This window comes from Python bivittatus, unplaced genomic scaffold, assembly GCF_059951505.1.
Source record: "Python bivittatus isolate LINGU-HERP-01145 unplaced genomic scaffold, Pbiv_v1 ctg000480_np1212, whole genome shotgun sequence".
Lineage (NCBI taxonomy): Eukaryota > Metazoa > Chordata > Lepidosauria > Squamata > Pythonidae > Python > Python bivittatus.
The window spans coordinates 67,780,018-67,799,556 of record NW_028277075.1 but is presented as its reverse complement, the minus strand read 5'-3'; the positions used below and the strand labels follow the sequence as shown (position 1 = coordinate 67,799,556).

The following is a 19,539-nucleotide window of genomic DNA, read 5'->3' as shown; positions in this document are numbered from 1 at the left end:
TTTAGGCAAACATCTCTGCTCCAACTGGCTATTCTGCACTCTGGCACGAATGCCTTCTTCCCTCTGGTCACTGGCTGTTGCCTCCATGGACATTTTTTTAGGTTTTTTTTTTTTTTAATTGTACAAAATCACTGGAAAGGCTGGACATTTATAAAAAACCACCATCTGCTATTCACAGATGGAATAGCAAATGGTGGACCTATCTGTTTTAAGCAATGTGAAGTTGACAAGAGTGCTAGTACAAAATGTCTAAGTAGGTGTTGTCCAAGACCCCCCTCCCCACAAGTGACGGATTTGTGCTTGCTTCCCTAATACTGTTATGATTCTATCAGTCTTCTGAGTCAGGGGTTGAAGGGGGGACCAGACCGATTGTCGGCCTGAAAAGCAAGCAGGCAATCATGCACCCATGACAGCTTCAGGGGACAAAGAGTCAGAGCAGATGAGGCCCAGTTCAGATATTGGGGGAACGCATTCTAGCGGGGAGCCTAGGCAAGGACACACTGGGAGCTATGAAGGGCTGAGCAGAGGCAATCAGTGCATCTCCTTGAAAGAAGGTGGCAGCAGTGCACCTAATCAAGACATGTCAGCCCATGGCACTATATGAGAGCAGCTCCAGTAGTGATCCTCCAGCCTCCAGATCCCAGGCCTGACATTCAGACTGGCTCATGGATTCTCTGGTGCTTGAATACTGGACTGTAACAGACCACTCTGATGATACGAGTTCCAAGACAAGTTCTGAAGATTAACTGCTCTGTTAGTCACTTTATTCCTGAGCTATTATCAAAAAGACAAAAATCTCAGGAAGGAACTTAAGAGTTTCATGGAGCTGTTAGAAGCAACAAGAAGCAGTACAGGTAGTCCTCGGGTTATGATGGCATTTGGGACTGGGATTGCTACCCATAAGTGATGAAGTTGCAAAGCATGATGTCATGTGACTGCATCACTTAGCGACAGCAAACCTGGAAGTCCAAGTAGGGGTGAAGTGCTACAGAGCATAGGTAGGCCAGAGGGAGGGCTATGGGTGTTGCAGGAGTGCCAGTTGAGGCCTCGGGCAGGTTGGCGGATACTGCAGGAGGACAGGTGGGAGGTGCAGGTGGGTCAGCAGGGGCTACATGTGGGCATGGGTTTGCTGTGGGTGGGCATACACTACAGAGTTCAGGCAGGCAGGGAGTGCTACGGAGTATGAGAGCCCATGGATCTCATAAATCATAGTGAGCTCCTCAGGAGAAAAAGCGGCAGGAGTGACTTACTGGAGTGACTTGCGACCTTCCCTGCCAGCTTCCCATTGACTTGGCTTATGGGAAGCCAGCAGAGAAGGGCACAAATGGCAATCCACCTGATGAAGCTTACTGTTGTAATTGCAATCCAGGCACCCTAGTGCCTAGATTGCGCTCACATGACCACAGGGATGCTGTGACAGCTACAGCTTCAATGACTGGTCATAAGTCCATTTTTTCAGCACTGCTCTAACTTTGAACAGTTCCTGAATGAATGGACATAAACTGAGGACTACCTGTATTACAACAACATCTGTAAAGACATTGAAGATGGAAACAGACATGGAAAAAAATAGTTTTTCAAAAGATCTCTGAACTGAGAAGGGGGTTCCAACCTTGAATTAGCATGCAGTTATCAAAGACAGTGTTGGGCTATGTATAAGATGTTCACATTTTTTAAATGGCATTATTCTTTTATTTATTTATTTATTTATTTAAATTTGTTAAAGCCTCTAGATTTCAACAGCAATTGCCTCACCAACTGAGCTGAGCTGAACACTTCCTGGTGATTTGACCATCAGTTTCTTAAGTTGAAGTGGGATTGATTGGGGTTGGCCTCATCAATGGACAAGTGCTCATTTTTAGTTCATGATCCTTCCATACCCACCCAACCAAGCAATATCTCGCTAAGGATTTGAAACCCCTCCTTAACTTAATTGCCCAAAGACATTTATGCATACTATTAAGTGGCATTTTTCCTAGCCTATTGTTATATTTAAGATGGCACATTAGAGATTAGTGGTGCCAGGATCATAAACTGAATTAAATGTTCAACAGATTTTCAAAAATACTTACGCATTTTCTGGTGGAAATATTTCTTCCTCTATCTCATTTAGAAATATACAGCCTTTAACAGTGAGATCCTCCAAATTCTTGCAGTGTTGTACACAATAGACCAAGATCATCAATTCCATAACTGAGTTACACTCATAACGTACTGCAGTCACATTATACAATGCATTTTTTACAACACTGTCATCTTGTGTCTCACACAAATAACTAAACATTTGTTGTTCCAAACCGGTACTAATTCCCCCGTTTTGAATTTCATTTTTCACCCAGTCTAATAAGAACTCTTTATTCTTAGGAGGAATTTTCCATCCAAATTCTTGTTTTAACCGTGTCATTCTTTTTTCTTCATTTAAAATACCAAAGAGGAAGCGAACTGTCATTGTTAAATCAAACCTAGAAGATAAAGACTGTTCTAACAGTGTCTGCAAATTTTTACTGACATTTTCAGAATGCTGCTCCTCTCCTCCTTCTAGAACGTAAAACAAAGCAGCAAAAAACTCCTGGAAGCTTAAGTGAATGAAGCTGTAGGTTTGAATACAATCAATGTCCCTTTTGAAGATGCTCTGATTCAGAAAGAGGGAGAGGGAGTTTTTCTCATCTAAATTGTGCTTCTTGACTTCTTCTTCCATAAACAGTATTTCCTGTTTCCAGAGTCCTTCTGCAGCCAAAGAGCACAAGCCTTTCATGTTTATTTGGAAATCCTGGTTGGATGCATTATGGTGAAACTTTAGCAAACTGGAGAGATACAGCATATAGACTGCAGTGATGGTGTATGGCGTCTTCTGGAGATCCTGGCCTCTCTCCATCTCTTGTTTCATCACTGTGCAGATGATCCAGCTCACAAGGGGAATCACGCACATGGTGAGAAGGGTATCATTTTGTTTAACCAATCTGAAAGCTTGAGTTGCTTGGTCTTTCTTTTCAAAAAATCTATTGAAATATTCTTGCCTCTCCTTTAGAGAAAACCCCAATATCTCAAAATAACGTGGGTGCTCTAAACATCCATGGAGTTTCTTCAAAGCAGTTGGTCTTGTTGTGATTATAAGATAGGATTCAGGAAGAAGCTTTTTTTGAAATAAGCTGCTCAAAAGAATTTTCACTGGCTCTTTCTTCCAGGGGTCAGTGCAAAAGTAGTCTCCAGGCTGATCAAAGGAATACCTTAATTCATCAAACCCATCAATTATAAACAGAAGCTTCTCCACATTCTTCAGTATGTTCTGAATGACCTTTTTCACTGCATGACTGTTGGGACATTGTTTTGAAATTATCCCTGCAATACTACTCTTCTCTGAATCTGCATGGAGGTTCATCTCTCTACAGGAAATATAGAAAACATAATTAAATTTGTCCTTGTAAAGTTGTTGAGAAGCCCAGTCAAACATGATTTTTTTTGCCATTGTGGTTTTTCCAATTCCTGCAGCTCCTTTCAACACAACAACTTGTGGAGTTAGACCATATTTATCAGGGTTAAATAATGTTTCAATGCTGGTTGAAGACTCGACTCTCTTGCTGATGATTTCAGCATGTTTCCTTCCTGTTGCCGTAATTTCATGTTCTCTCTCCTCTTCAGACCAGGGATAATCTAGGACGATTAGGTTTGAGTATCTCTGGTTTAGGGGCACGTATTCACCAGGAATAGAATTAGGATCTTCAATTCTTTGAATTTTTTTTTTAACATGGCTTCTGTAATCTAAAGGAAGGATGAATCAATAAAGAAGTGTGAAATCAAAAGGAAGGATGACTCAAAAAGGAAGCATGAAAGTAAGGCCTGCACAAGCCACTCAATTAGGGGTTTTGCTTCTGGATCTTCTCCTTGAAGCCACCCTCATCTACCCCCTGGATTAATGTGTTGAGGGAAGTTGCAGGATACTCTGTTAATTGTTCTAAATCAGAACTTTATCAGAATAGGCAAATATTTGTTAACCAATACATTAAATAATTGGCATATATTAATTATTTACTTTTTATTATTTCACATAATATTTCTCAAATAATTGCATTAAATATGTTATATAAAGATGTTTCTTTATACATTGATAGATGGAAATCTTTAAACCTTACCCCCTTGGGATATGGTAAATACTCTCAAAATGAATGTAATTCATCGCATACTTTATATTCATACAGATGTATATGTGTTTGTGTGTGTACAATCTATATTTAAATATAGGTGTTTCTTTGGATATTGATTGGACATTCTTTAAACCTCATCCCGTTGGGATATGGTAAATACTCTCAGAATGAATGTAATTCGCAGTATACTTTATATTTTGTGTGAATTTTTTTTATTCCGAGAAAGACACACACACACAGAGATGATAGATGTACCACAATTTAAATATCTTCTACTGTAAATTTTTATAGGGTTCTTCAATACCAACTATCTATTTCAAAGTAACTTTCTCAAAATATCTTAGAAAAACATGCAGTTGTTATTTAAAGATGGGGCTTGGGTTTCCCAAATTCTGAATTATACCATTATGCATATCTACTGATCATACCAAATTTGGGACAACTTCATTCAGTATAAATTCTCCTTCCTAGGCCCTTTTGGAATATTTATCTATGGCATTCTTAATTACTTAGATGCAACTGCCTTCCAGTCATAACATATTAGACATAACCCCTGTCATTATTACCTCAAGTTGAATATTGTGGTATACTATTTTTGGAAAACTGCATTTTCATGACTTTTCTTGTGCTAAGTTGATGCAATGCAATAATCCAGACCTGAAAACTGATTTTTTTTTTTAAAAAACTGTATTATATGGAAGACTTGAATAGATGCTGGGTTTTTACTTTAGAACAGTTATGGAATGATAATGATGGGTTTTTATTATTTCCTTTGTTAAAGGGTAAATATCTTTTTACTTTAGTATTCCAATGACAATATTGACAACTACAACATCTGCTGTCATGTTAATTCGGACCTGCAGCATTTCAGCTTCTGAGACACATAAATGATTAGAAGTGATAATCAAATCTTATGAAACTTAAAATTAGTCATTATAAATACTGATTTCCAATAAATCAGTTTGATATGTACATTTTAAAAACTGAATGGAATAAATAAATTGAGATCTAATCTAATCTAACACAGAAGATTTTCTTAACATCTGTATCAAAATTTTCAATATATCTTAGATTATAATTTATTCAACATAAAATTATGTTTTGGATTTATAGGTCCCTATTACACTTTTACAGAAAAGGAATCCATAAGTCATTGCCTTGTTAGAGATATGATGAGAATAAAGTGTCATTTAAGCATACATGTTTGCAATGTCCTATAATTATTATATTTTGAGAAGAGGTTATTATGTGTATCAGGTTCACTTGAGATGGGTTTCAATATTTGGGGATGGCTATTTTCTTTTGAACTACTATCTATTACATGGAAACTGGTGGCTGGAGAGCAGAAATGGATTCTCTGGGCCATTCTTATCACTAGCAGACTTGTTGTTCAAGATTGGAAAGATACATTTATGGCCCTAATTAGCCAGAGGACTGAAGACTTCAGGTTACTTGCAAGTTCTGAACAAGTTAGGTGTTCAGAAGAGACTATGAATGAACAATTATAATGTAATAAGACCATCTTTTATTGAAGCTTCTATGTAAAACTAAGAGATGATTACATATATTTCTTTTATTATTGGTTTCTCTCTTTTTACTGTTCTGTTGGTACAAATTATAATATTTTAGAATTTTTTTTCTAAGTTCAGAATCTATTTTGCAGCTGTTATGTAATACTTAACAAACTTAAATTTAGGGCTGTAATTTCTCCTCCAAATTCATTAGTTTACCAATAGATATGAGTTTACAAAATCTTTTGAAATGTTTGAAAGTTAGGTCCTTCCTTCCTTCCTTCCTTCCTTCCTTCCTTCCTTCCTTCCTTCCTTCCTTCCGGCCAGGACTGCAAAAACCACCCTGGAGCTTTTCCCATTAAGAGTTTCATGGTGAGTAATACTTACAACAGCTTCTTGCATAGTTGGGGGTGGGGGGAGGACTCGACCATGTTGAATTAGCTTTAAACATATGTGAGGAAAATATATCTTTGGGTGAAAGAAGCAAGTTTTTAGAGGCCTCAGATGAACGGGATTGCTTTAATAAAATTGAAAGATAAAGGAATGTGCAGCACCCTTGAAGCTGGTGTGAACTAGGCTGATTGTAAACTCCTTATCACAAACATCCCCCTAGCAACGTAAGGGAGGATGCCTTCTTCCTGGCAGTTGGCACCTTGAACCAATTTGTTTCTTCCTCTCTGACACTATTGCTTTCCTCATAGATAGCAGTGGTTCTGTCCTTGTAGATAGCAGACAAGAACAGGGGCAGAAAGTAACTTGAGAAGTATAGCTCATTTAGGTATGCCTGCATCATCACATGAATATGTATGTATACATATGTGTTCTTTTCTCTCCCCTTTCTTGTAGAACTGTATAAATATCAGGCCATCCATTTTGCCTATGGAGAGAGTCTCCCACTAACCTTTGGTGGGGTCCCCCTCCAGTACGTACTGTCTAATAAACACTGCAGTGAAGCCTTGACTATTTTGCACTTGTGTCCTGAGTTTTGATTCCACACATAATTCTGTGATCCTCTGAATGATTCCTGCCTTACCTGATGAATCTGGCAGTTGTTGAGCTTCAACATCTGCAAGTGAAGAAGGACTGGAATTAGTGAAATATAGATGATAAATATGGATCAATTACAAAGCATGAGTTTTAAAATAGGTAAATGCATGGGTGTATAAATTCTATGGATGTCTATATTTACTATGTATACTACATTTCTTCTCTAATAATTCCTATGAACTTCTATAAACTTCTTTTCCTCTTTCCCTCTTTTCTTCTATAGGTAGGCTTGAATGGCTCATAACTGTGAAAATTACCAGGATTAGCTAACCATGCCCTTGCCCTCTCTCCCACCTCTGGGTTGCAGAACTGCTCTTGGAAGGAGGAGAACCACCAGTAAACCATTCCCCTTACTGCTAACACACTAAGCCATTCCAGAAGGATATCATGATCAATGGTATCAAAGGCCATCCAGAGATCAAGGAGGGCTAGGATGGATATACTCCCCATGTCCTGATCCTGTCAGAGGCCATCCATAAATGCTATCAAGACCATCTGTGATGGACTGGAATGGAGGAAGGGGGGTGAAAACGGTGCTCTCGTCTCCAGAGCAACGCTCTGGAGATAAGCGGAGAAAGCTGGTGCATCCCTAAACATTCCAGAAGATAGTAGAGAGTTGTGCCTGGGAACTACTGGTCACTCTGAAAAGATTGATGTCAGGCCCAGCCCAAGGAACTCCTGGAGACCGTGTAGGTTCAATCAGCAAGGTTTATTAGATAGCGCTTATTTACAGAATCTTTTCAGACTGACCAGTAGTTCCCAGGCACAACTCTCTACTATCTTCTGGAATGTTTAGGGATGCACCAGCTTTCTCCGCTTATCTCCAGAGCGTTGCTCTGGAGACGAGAGCACCGTTTTCACCCCCCTTCCTCCATTCCAGTCCATCACACCATCTCAGTGCTACATTCCAACCTGAAACAGGACTGGAAAGGACCTAGATCATCATTTCCTCCAGGGCTCTTCAAAGCTGCAATTGTACCACCTTCTCAAGAACCATCCCTAAAAAGGGAAGTTTGCAAATCGAACAAAAGTTGGATCCAGTGATGGCTCTTAAGAAGAGACTGAACCATCATTTCCTTTTAACCAGGTGGAATCATCCCCTCCCATCAAGAAGGATTTACCATCTCTTGGATTCAATGACGTGTGGTCTCCTGGAAGGCCTTAACCAGCCAGGAGGGACATGGATCTAAAAGAGGGCAGGATTCAACCCCCCAAGGACTTGAGCCCCTTCCTCAAGGCTAACTGGTTCAAATGACAGGACAAGTTGGCTTATGCAGTGTGCAGTGGGTGACGGACAGTGTGGGAAAATCAGCTGAGGAATTCAGATGCACCAGCAGCTGAAATCGGTGAAGCAGAGAAATACCAATATTGAACAGCCATATGGCAGCTGGTAATGAACCTTTCCCCACCCAGCCAAACGCTGAAAGTCTATGAGATGCTGAAGTCCCTTCCGAAGTTTGGGATAGCAGGAACCAGAACTTGGCTGAAAATACTAAAACACCAATGAAACCTAAGGTAAGTAAAGGGTGGCTAAGAGGAGTCAACCCACGAGTCACAGCTGAGAGAGCAGCCAAGGCCAGTTGCTTGGCACAGGTGTAAGGCAACTCCAGCTTGACAATGAAGGAAAAGTGGAAAAGAGAGAAAAGAGTTCATAACAATTCATAGGAACTATAAAGATGAATCCTCAGAATTAGAAGCACAGCACATAGTGAGAAGGGCAGCCAAGAAATCAATATCAGGAATTGTGTTCTTTTTGTGTAGCAAAGCTTCTCTTGTCAGGAAGGAGAAAAATCAGTTAGCCTGAGCTACCTCCTACTAAAGTAGCGCTGACTTGTCTCCTCACCCCGAGCTCCCCCAATCCCCTCCTTTTGGGAAAGCAAGAGGTGGGTCTGGGTGCTCAATGGCTCTGCCTGCAGGGCCCCCCGATCCCTCCTGCAGCAGTGTTTAGTGACAGTACCCTACTGGGCAGCATTTTTCATCCTGTGGGCCTCTGCATAGAGTCCCCACCCTGCATTACCTTCACCACTACTTTTCTATCCTGATTTGTTTTGCATACAGTATCTGGATGGTGTGTGTAGGAATCCTTGCCAGCCCAACAGTGAGGACTTTGTAGTGTCAGGTGGGTATATCCCAACATTACAATCCTCCACAATTTATTTTCCAAGTATGTCTTAAATTTGGGGAGCTTTGCCTACCATGTTCATCACAGCAAAGCCCCCCTTTGGGTAACAGATCAAACTGTGCATATGTCTCTTTCAGGCATTGCAGTTTTAGAAGCCGAATGAGCTCCTCACCACATTTCCTCTGAACGTGAACTGGGTTTCAGTGACTCCATGTCAGCTATCCAATCTCTTCAGTCTTTTCTTCTCTAGCCTGGGTGATTGGATGAAATTGCAGTCCCCTAGATCTTTGGACAGCTCTTCAAGGGGTGGGCGTTGTGCCCTCCTTCAGGAATGCTCTTGTTTCTGCATAGACCAGTCTGATGCCCTCCAACAGAACGTGGGGCAAACTAAAGCAACCACACAGGTCACAACAAGGCACGAATCTCATTTCTTCTTGGGATTAGGACTGGTTCTGGGACACTTCTTGGCTCCCAGATTTGGGGTCCCTAGTGCAGAAATGTACACACGGGATTTGAGATATTTGGGGGCTGTCCTTCCCCAAGGTCAGCTCTAACTTCCTTTCCACTTGGGACTCCTGGAAGAAAATGCTTCCCTTCTTTTTTCTCTGGCTCCCCCCAGCATTACATGCTCTGTTCTCTTCCCTAGTAGCAACAATGGCATCACCACCTGTAAGGTATTGTAATACTGAATCATGTCAGGAAGCATGCTTGAAAAAAGGATGGACTAAATTCAACTTTTAAGGATCTTCGAAGGATGGACTAACTTGTTTTGCTTGAACTTGGCTTATAATTGTACTTTTTTATAATTTTACTTTGACAGTGATAGGAAAAGGCCAAGCTGAGTGATAGAGCAGATGCTTTCCTTATGTTTGATTATAGATGCTCAATTTTTAACCATCTCCCTTAAATTTAGATCAATGGACTAGCTTGTTTTGCTTGACCTTGGCTAGTAATTTTACTCTGACAGTGAGAGGAAAATGCCAAGCTGAGTGAGAGAGCAGATGCTTCTCTTATGCTTGATTCCAGGCTCCAGACATGGAATCTCAGACTATAAGGGAAGCCCCCCTCTGAAATCCCAGGGAGCCACTGCCACCTAGTCAACAACAATGAATCAGTTGAACAAGATTCAGTGGAAGACAGCTTCCCAAATCACAATGGGTCTTTATTTTCAGTTGACCTTAAGTGGAGAGAGAACATTTGTGTAATATGTTGCGTTTTCTTACCTTTCTGTAGAGTTTCTTCAAGTTTTTTAGCAACATCGTTTATATTACTTTTTCGAAGAACACAAATGGACACCTTTAGGGCATCTTCTTCATAATATTGAATCATGAGATCTACAACTTCTTGTTGATTAGCTTTCTCCAATGAAGCTGGAGGAATGTTTGACTTTTCATCATAGTCAATATATTTTAACCTCCATTTAAATTCTTCAAATTGCTTTTCAAGGAGTTCATTCAATGCTTTGTAAAGATCTTCTCTCACAATGCTGTTCATATCAGTCATGGTGGATTACATCCAATCTAAAATTAAAATTAGAGAATTAAACTAATATTTATGGAAAATGAAGTTTGAAGGGAACAGTATTTTTTTTATTCTCAAGTTAAACTAGAAACACATTCACAGAGATATTATGCTACCATTAGCATAGCAGTTTATTTATTATTTGATTTCTACAAGTTTGTGTATGTGACCTACTCCATGCATTCTAGGCATCATTCATCCTCACCTGGGGTGGAAAGCTGTAACCAAGAAGCCTACCCTTCAGGGTGCCCCCTATCCTATCCAGTGATGCAAACTCAGAACTTTCCTCTTGACTCGCATGTAATGGACAGGCAGATTCCACCTTGAGTAGCACGTCTCAGTTTGGAAGGTGCAGAAACACTGAAAACTGCCCCTTGCAGACTGTCAAAAAGGAGGCCACAGATACGTAGAGGGTGTTCCCCCACTATCCAATTCTGTGTAGGTCATCCATAAGCACAACTCATGTGACTTCCATCCCTTGCCCAGACCTGAACCCAGGCATGAACAGATGGAGATACTCTGCTTCATCCAGAGCCCTTGGTAGTAAGGGTGGCCCCTTGGTGGACAGCTTCAAAGAGAAGGTGGATCTGTCAGAGATGGATCCTGCACTGAGAAGGGGATTGGATGAATAAACCTTTATGATTGTAGATCCATCCCACTACCTTTGGTATACCCTTCCCTAAAATGGGGAAGTTGGAGATAGGGTGATAATTATCTAAAATGGCTGGCTCAAGTGATGGCTTTATATAAAAAATTATCTAAGAAAATTTAGATAATTTTGTAAAATTTGTATATATAATTTTTATTAGATAATCTTTTACAAACTTAAAAGATGAACACAGATATAAAAAAGAAATAATAAAGGAAAAGATATACAAAAAAGTGTGGAAAACAAAAGAAAGAAAGAAAAGGAGAAAAACTACTTAAAGAAGTGACTTCCGATCTTCTTTACAGGAGTTACACGCATACCTGATATATTTCCCCCCTCAAAATTGCATAACATTGTTCCATTCTTCACATACAGTATATAGCCCTTTTTAATTGGTAAATCCAGAAATCACCAGTTCATTTTTATCCATTTTCAGTAAAAAGCCCATAAGGGGTTTCCACTCTTTTGTAAAAGTGATTGTTGTTCCTTCACTAATCAAACAGGTCAGTTTAGCCATTTCTGCAAGTTCTACCATCGTCACGATCCACTTCTGCGTTCTGGGTATTTCTATATTTTTCCATCTTTCTGCATATACAGTAATAGCCTCGCTGCAGTCACCATATATAAAACCAATGGTTCATAAGTCTTTTCTCATTGGCTATCCATAAGTCCTAGTAGGAAAAGTTCTGGTTTCATCTGAATATTAATTTTTTAAATTCTCTGCATCATCATATATATTTGTATCCAATATTTTTTCACTTTTCCAGAAGCCCACCATGCATGGTAAAATGTCCCTTCATGCTTTTCACATTTCCAACAGCACTTAGAAATATCTTTATACATTTTAAATAATTTCTCAGGTGTCATATATCAACAATACATCATTTTATAAAAATTCTCTTTTAGGTTATAAGACAGTGTGAATTTCTGACCTTGTGAGGACATTCTCCCATTGATCCATTTGAATGTTATAACCAAAATTCCTAGACCATTTTTTCATGCACTCTTTAACTTGTTCTTCCATTTCAAATATCAGCAGAGGTTTAGCAATTACGTGTTCATCATTTGTATATAATTCCGTTCCAAACTCTATCATATGTTTTTCTATATCTGGTAGTTTTTTATCCATACTAAATCTCTCCCTTAGTTGTGCATATGAAAACCATTGACAAGTAAATCCCTCTGCAGTCAGCTGTTCTCTTGATTTCATCTTACATTCTCCATTTACCTCTACTAGCACATCTTGATATGTTAAGCATTTTTCTTAGGCCGCAATTTCTTTTCTATGAAATGCTTCTTGTGCTCAGGCCGCTAAAGGTATTTTTGGGACAACCTGGGTTATATCCATATTCTTAATATGGCACTCCTAACATAATGATTTTGGAAGTCTACATTAACTTTAACTTTATCGTACCACAAATAACCATGCCATCCAAACCTTAGTTGGGGGCTTCTAATTCTAATATTCTCTTCTTTCCTAGCAACAGCCATTCTTTTGTCCACACCAAACAGCAGGCTGCAAAATTCTATTTCAAGTCAGGCAATCCCATTCCTCCTTTTATATTTCACCCTTGGTTTTTCTGCTGCCATATAAATTGGGATAGATCCTTTTGCCATTGTTTAAAGGGTGCATCATTTCTCAAAACAGGTTATTTGAAATACAAACATCATTCTAGGTGAGACATTCATTTTCACCACAGAAATTCTTCCAAACAATGATAATTCTAACTTTTCCCATCTTAATAAATCCTTCTTAATTTCACTTCATACCTTAACTAAATTATGTTGAAATAACATACAATTCATATTAGTCATAATATGACCCTTCTCAGCCTGAAACCTTGTTTTTACAAACTTTTTTCTACTTTACAGACAAAAATGTTTTTACTTTTTGATCTTCCATCCTCATATTCTTTATCAACATCTTCATTTTCTCATTATTTGAAACCCAGCCAATTCCTTTATTTTTCCATTAATACATCCATTCTATCTATAGGATTTTCCAGAATTTTTAACTTTCACTCCAGCAATTCTCTCATTTTGTCTTATATCTTTATTCAGAAGTTCAAGGGCAAAAATGAATAACAATGGTGAAAGTAGGCATTCTTGCCTCGTTCTTTTCTGTATTTCCATATGAATTTCACCCATGTAATAACATTCTTCCATATATTCAAAAATCTTAACCAAAATTGAGATGCCCACATGACTGCTTCACTCAACAACCACAATTTGAGCACTCCCAGTTTCAGTCATTAAGCGATCTCCCAGGTCATTAAGTGGACAGAGCAAAATAGTTGTCTGCTAAAGGATTTCAGCTCTTCCTGGCAGGCAGCTCTTTCACTTTCAACCATTCCTAAAGCCCGCTGAAGGATTTGCCCTCCCCTCCCATGGATGGAGGGGAAATGCTTTGTGGGGCTGGAGGAGCAGAGCTCAAATTTTCAGAGTTTGAGCTCCGTTCCTGCACACCACTAAGAGGTTTCCCTCCATCCCCTCTGCAGAAGCAGAGAAGATTGCAAATATTGATCACATGATAGCTGGGCACTTGGTAACCAGTCATAAATGCGAGCCCATTGCCAAGTGCCCAAAATGCAGCCACATGACCGCAGATGGGGGCAGGGGCGTGACTTTTTATGAGGCCATTGCAACTTTGAACCATCACTAAATGTAACTTTGAACCATCATTAAATGAAGTGTCATTAAGTGAGGACTACCTGTATATATTTATCTAATGCAAATATGATTCAGATGCACATATATTTCCAATACATTTATGTGACTATCCTTTTTTTACTTACTGTATTTTGTAAAAATGAGTCCCATATTTCATTATACTTGTGCAGACAAAGTCTACATCTATAGGCAATCTGCCCATAAATGGCAAGTGCACACAGGTCTTCAGTCCACTGAGTAAATGGGGCCCTATATTTATCTTTCCAATGCTGCAGTATCAGCCTTTGGCCCTAGTAAGGGCATGGAGAATCCATTTATTTTGTCCAATTGTCAAGCTCCATGTACTAGGTATATTCCCCCTCCCGTCACACGCGTGCACACCCCCCCCCCCTCAGCTTTTACAAGCATACACTGACACACGCTCTGCTTCCCCTCCCTTCTCCAGAGCCTTCACTAGCACTTGCAGTACGCCTCTTCTGGCGCTCCTACTCCCCTTAAGAGGCCTTTTGGAAGCGCTTCTTCCATATGCAAGACGGGGAGGACTTACAGGGCTTGAGGAGGCCGCTAGATGAGGGAAAGCTCTTCCTTCAGCTGAATCCAAGCGACTTCCTCCCCTCCTTCTCCCCCCAGAAGTGAGATTAACTCCACCCCTCTTAACATTCCACAAGTCCTGGCTATGTCATCAGGCCTGGTGCTCCCAGGGGGCCAGGCAGATTTTACAATGGCTCCATTATTACTTTTATCCCCTCCTATCTTGTGTGTTTTTACAGTTTTTTTACAGTTTTTTTTTAAGTGTAGTTGTTTTTATTTATTTATTTTCTTAATTATTGTACACTGCCCAGAGTCATCTTGTGTGAGATGGGCGGTGATATAAATATGATAAATAAATAAATAAATAAATAAATAAATAAATAAAAGTTTTGACTGCAGTGATAGAAGATACAGGTAGTCCTTACTATCCAACCATTCATTCAGTGAATCTTTGAAATTATGATTGCGCTGAAGGGTTATGTGTAAACTGAATAACTATTGAATGAAGGATTACATGATTATTAAGAAAAAGTTGTATGTGTAAAATGTTGAGAAAAGGGACCTCGTGTAAAATGTTAGCCAGAAGGTTGAGAAGGGGGCTTTGTGTAAACTGATACCTGCTGAGGAGAGGTCAGGGGGAAAGGAATGTCAGGAATGTTTATAGTAGGTGACTGACCAGAAAAAGAGAACCAAACCATACAAGGGCATGAGAAAAAACCTCATCTTCATCATAATGTTAATTAGTTCTGCCCTTTTAAGAATACTATAAAAGGCTGTGTTTTTGTCTCCGAGGGTGTGCCACCCTGCTCTCTCTTGGTGCATGGTGTGAGCACCCAGACTTTTGCTTGGCCAAATAAAACACTGTTTAGAGAAGTCCCTGCTTGAAATCTTTTGTTTTGTGCTGTTGATTGATTTCACGTTTTCTGGGTAGCTGTGAACCTTACATTTTTGGCGCCCGAACAGGGACTTGATGAAGGCAATGTTCCCCCCCCCCCCCACCTCAGAGCCCCGTTGAGGTTCTGCCTTCAGTGACAACTCACAGGGGAAACCGACCCAGACCGGTAACAAGATCATGAGCGCTCCTGGACCTTTTGTTTCCAGCGACCTTGTGCCGGGCGGGGCCGGCAGACCCTGATTCGAGTCTGAACCTGAATGTTAAGGGACTTCTTGATCTTCATTGGACAGGTTGTGAGAATCCCTTCGGTGACGCAGTAGAGGTTTTGGCGCCCACGGTGTAAGTATTTTGGGGAGCTGGTTAATACTTCAGAGGGAAGTATTGGGGGGAGTGCTGAGTGAGTGCGTGTATCTGAGACGCGGGAAACGTCCCCTAGGGATCTGCGTGCAATGTGAGATTTGAGTGACTGGTGAGAAATCAAAGCTCCATGTGGATCCCCATATAGGAGAGGACCTGGCCAGTCCCTAGCCCATCAGATTGGTCCGAGAAATCCTCCCCGTGGGTTGTGGTTAGCCAGTTTGGCTGTCAGAAACCGCAAGCAGGAGGGCGTTGGTGCCTCGAGTGGGGGAAAAGGCCCCGGCCCGAGAAATCCCTGGAAAGGGAGGGCATTTGAATGCCTCGAACGCAACTGTTGTAAGTGGCTCCTAGAAATCTCCTGGGGATCATGAGTATTGGCCTGAGAGAGGGGGAGGGGTTTTTTTTTTTACTTACTTAGTCTGGATCTTGCCAGTCTTTAAACAGCCAGTGCCTGCTGGTAGACTGGGGTATTTTAATTCCTGGAGTGGTGCCTTTAAATGACCAGCGTCTGCTGGCAGGCTGTCACAGCCGAGGAAGAGACCAGATCTGGGTGAAAGAAGACTCCTCCCCCGGTGGCCAATAGTAACAGTCACGATGGGAAATAAAATTTCCTGCCTGTCCAAAAGTCAGAGCCTAAGTGTAGGAATTAAGAATTTATGTACCCCCTTAGATTGTGTCTTGTCTCACTGGAATATCCTAAAACTGAAGACCTTTTGTAACTCCTTTTGGCCAATGTATTTCTTGGGATTCAGGCAACCTCCCTGGTGGTGGTGGGGGGACCCTGAATCTGGAAGTTTTAACTAATTTGTCTAATCTTTGGCCACGGAGGGGAAGTCAGAAGAGGAACTTTACACCAGTTTTTTCTTTTGAGAACTTGCCCCCCCCCTTCGCCATTTCAGCCATTGAGGGATATAGTTGAACGTGCCAGTCCGTCCCACATCAGAGTGGGTCAGTTTTATGGCCCCTCTGTCTCTGCAACGTCTACAATGGCACCCCTCTGGCAAGTTCCCTTGGGGGATAATTTAGTTTTTGTACAGTGATCTTTTTAATGTGGTAAATTTGTGTTGTTATGTGTGGTGGGAAAACAAACAAGTTGCATGGCCCCAGGATGGGTCTAATGACTACTTCCAGTGGCATGCTTTATGTGAATATGTAAATACTGAAAATGGAATAGCAAAGGGGGTATTGACTAAGACGTGGGCTGGACAGAGAGAGTGGCTTTCTTATCCAAATTATGGACCAAGTAATCAGAGGATGGCCAGTTGTGTACAGGCAGTTGCAGCCACTGCTATTTTGGTGCAGGAGAGCAGAAAGCTAACATTGTGGGGGAGCTTTAATTGTAAGCACCCCTCACCAGGTCAGGGCTATTCTGCATCAGAAGGCAAGGAGGTGGCTGACTGACTCAAGGGTCCTAAAGTATGAAGCCATTTTGATGGAAAAACCAGACTTGATCTTGATTACAGATCCAAATGTGAACCCAGCCCAGTTCTTAGCCAATGAACATGAAAATGAAAGAGAACTAGAACACTACTGTGTAGATGTAATTGAATTACAAACAAAAGTCAAACCAGACCCTGAAGAGGAGGGATGCCACCTATTTATAGATGGATCTTCTAGAGTAATAAAGGGGAAAAGGCAGAATGGATATGCTGTAATTGATGGTAGAGAGAGAGTGGTACTGGAAGCAGGGAGGTTACTGACTCACTGGTCTGCACAGACCTGTGAGTTATATGCACTTAAGCAAGCCCTCCTGCTTCTAGAAGGACAACAGGGTCTACTTCTGCTTCTAGAAGGACAACAGGGACAACAATCTATACTGACTCTGAATATGCCTATGGTGTAGTGCACACTTTTGGGAAAATCTGGACAGAAAGAGGGTTAATGACCAGTAAAGGAAAGGGATTGGTGCATGAGGGCTTGATAAAGGAAGTAATGCAAGCCCTTATGCTACCAACAGAAATAGCGGTAGTGTATGTTGATGGACATCAGAAAGGAGGTAGTTTTGAAGCAGTGGGAAATAATTTAGCAGAAATGCAGACATTAATGCTACCTAGAGAGGTAGCGATTGTGCATGTGAAAAATCTCAGAAAAGGAAGGAGGGGTCTGGTGATAAGAAAAAAGATGATTCAATACTGATGTTTTGTGTGAACTAAAGAAAATATCAGACCCCCGGCTCTATTTTGGCCAAGGTTTGGGTCAGATAAAGATTGGGTATGTCAGACTTTAAATATATATGTGAATATCAAGAAACCTTGGTCCCAGGAGGAATCAGACTATGCCTCCTGTTGGGTAGGGAGTTCTAATGGAACTGTTTGTGGTGAAAAGTAAAACTGAAGGTAAACAAGTAGAAGTAAAAAAGGAGAATTCTGGGAGCCACTGGATAATTTCCCAGCTCCCCATAATCCTCCTTGGGTCGCAAGACCTCCAGAAACATCACCATCAAATCAGGAGGGGCAGAGCGTGGATAGACCTGAAACAGCTACGGCCCCTTTGTATCCAAGATTGCAACAAGAGTTAAGACAATGCCAGACGGATTTAATTAATTTCCCCCTGGCGTCTGGAACTAAGAACATTGAGAAAAATACAATGTGTCCCTTAAGAGAAGTACCTATGGGACAGGGGCAAATTGGATATGTAAGTGCCCCTTTAAGTGGCTGCAGAAGTAAGGAATTTTAAAAAGGAAATGAAGAATCTTATAGAGGATCCAGTTGGATTGGCAGAACAATTTGATCAGGTTTTGGGGCCAAATTTATATACTTGGTCCTAGTTGACGTCCTAGTATTTGAGATACAACAGGAAAAAGGAGAGGCACCCTCAGCGTTTTTATAGCGTCTGAGAGATCGTGAGGAAATATTTTGATATGAATCCAGAGGACCCAGTAAATCAAAGTTTGTTAAAAATCCATTTTGTTACCAAAGCATGGCCTGATATTCAGAAAAAGATTCAGAAAATAGATGCTTGGGATAAGAGACCACTTGAAGAATTGTTAAAAGAAGCTCAGAAAGGATTTGTTAAAAGGGAGGTGAGGTGTTACACACGCTGCTCCCAGGTTTGGCTTATGGTCATCCACTCACCCACTCACAGCCTGTTGAGGCACAAGAGGTTCTTTGTAATACACGGAGACCCAGTGAATTTAAAGTAACAGTAAAACTCTACTGGTTGCAAGGTACATTTGTTCTTTCTCATACACACACACACACACACACACACACACGCTCATCCACACTTACCCAGGTCCTCCCCAACTAGGCTGCCAGGCACTAGCTAGAGGAAGGGAAGCAGCTAAGTCTGGATCCAAAGGTGACTCAGAGTGGGCGGGCTTTGGGACCCGTTTTATCCCCAAAGGTCCTTGCTGGGTTGATTTACAAGTTGACGGGATTGGGGTGAGGGTTTCCATGTGCTCAGGGCCAACTTCTTTTGTCTGGTTCAGGTCCTTTGTTTCCTTAATGACTTGCTTCCTTCTTTAACTCCCTGAAGGGATCTTACAGATATGTTTCTTAGCTTTTTCCTCTCTGCTTAAGTGCCTGATTCATTTTTAGGCTATGGCAGCTTCAGCCTAATCTTGAAGGGCATTATTTTAATACACAATTTTATACTCTCTCTATATATTTCACATAATGTATAAACATACATGTAACAGTGCACTCTATCTTACTTATAAAGGGTTAACTTGCTTTACAAAGAGCACAGCATTCCCCACCCCATTTCCTTTAGAAGCAATTAGCCAGATGCCTGACTGCCTTTGAAGCCATAAATTAGCTCATTACAGGCTGGTACCAGGCAAAGAAAAGTGGCAGAAGAAGTTTCAAATTCCAAAGAAGAGATAAGGACCGACATGGGGTGTTTCCTTGGTAACCAGAAGAAAAAAGTTAAACTTAGATTCACCTCTTTAGGACCCACCTTTACTCCTCCTTAGACCATCCCAAAAATCCCTTGTATGGGCATGAGGGGATGTACTATCTGAATGCATTTGTAACTGTCTATAAATTCCTGATGTTTGCTTTTGGAAGGTGTGATTCAATCAGCATTCATTGCCACTATGTTGATTGGGTTCACCCAGATGTGTCTTGGCCAAAATATATCTGTTTACTTTC

At 40.8% G+C, this 19,539-nt stretch overlaps 1 protein-coding gene across 4 annotated transcripts in view; it reads right to left on the bottom strand.

Annotated features, from left to right (window-relative positions):
- The window catches only part of LOC103064904 (NACHT, LRR and PYD domains-containing protein 12-like), a 52,593-nt gene that overhangs the window by 17,101 nt on the left and 15,953 nt on the right, over positions 1 to 19,539 (bottom strand). For 2 of the 4 annotated variants that reach the window (XM_088146169.1, XM_088146166.1), the window contains exons 2-4: positions 10,046 to 10,342; positions 6,687 to 6,719; positions 2,073 to 3,759 (exon numbers count right to left, since the gene is read on the bottom strand). In XM_088146169.1, the coding sequence (XP_088002295.1) occupies positions 2,073 to 3,759; positions 6,687 to 6,719; positions 10,046 to 10,325 (2,000 nt within the window). In that variant the 5' untranslated portion in view covers positions 10,326 to 10,342. Of the gene's footprint in view, positions 1 to 2,072; positions 3,760 to 6,686; positions 6,720 to 10,045; positions 10,343 to 14,209; positions 14,300 to 15,859; positions 18,091 to 19,539 lie in introns of those variants that run through there. The other 2 variants (XM_088146168.1, XM_088146167.1) reach the window with 2 other exon arrangements.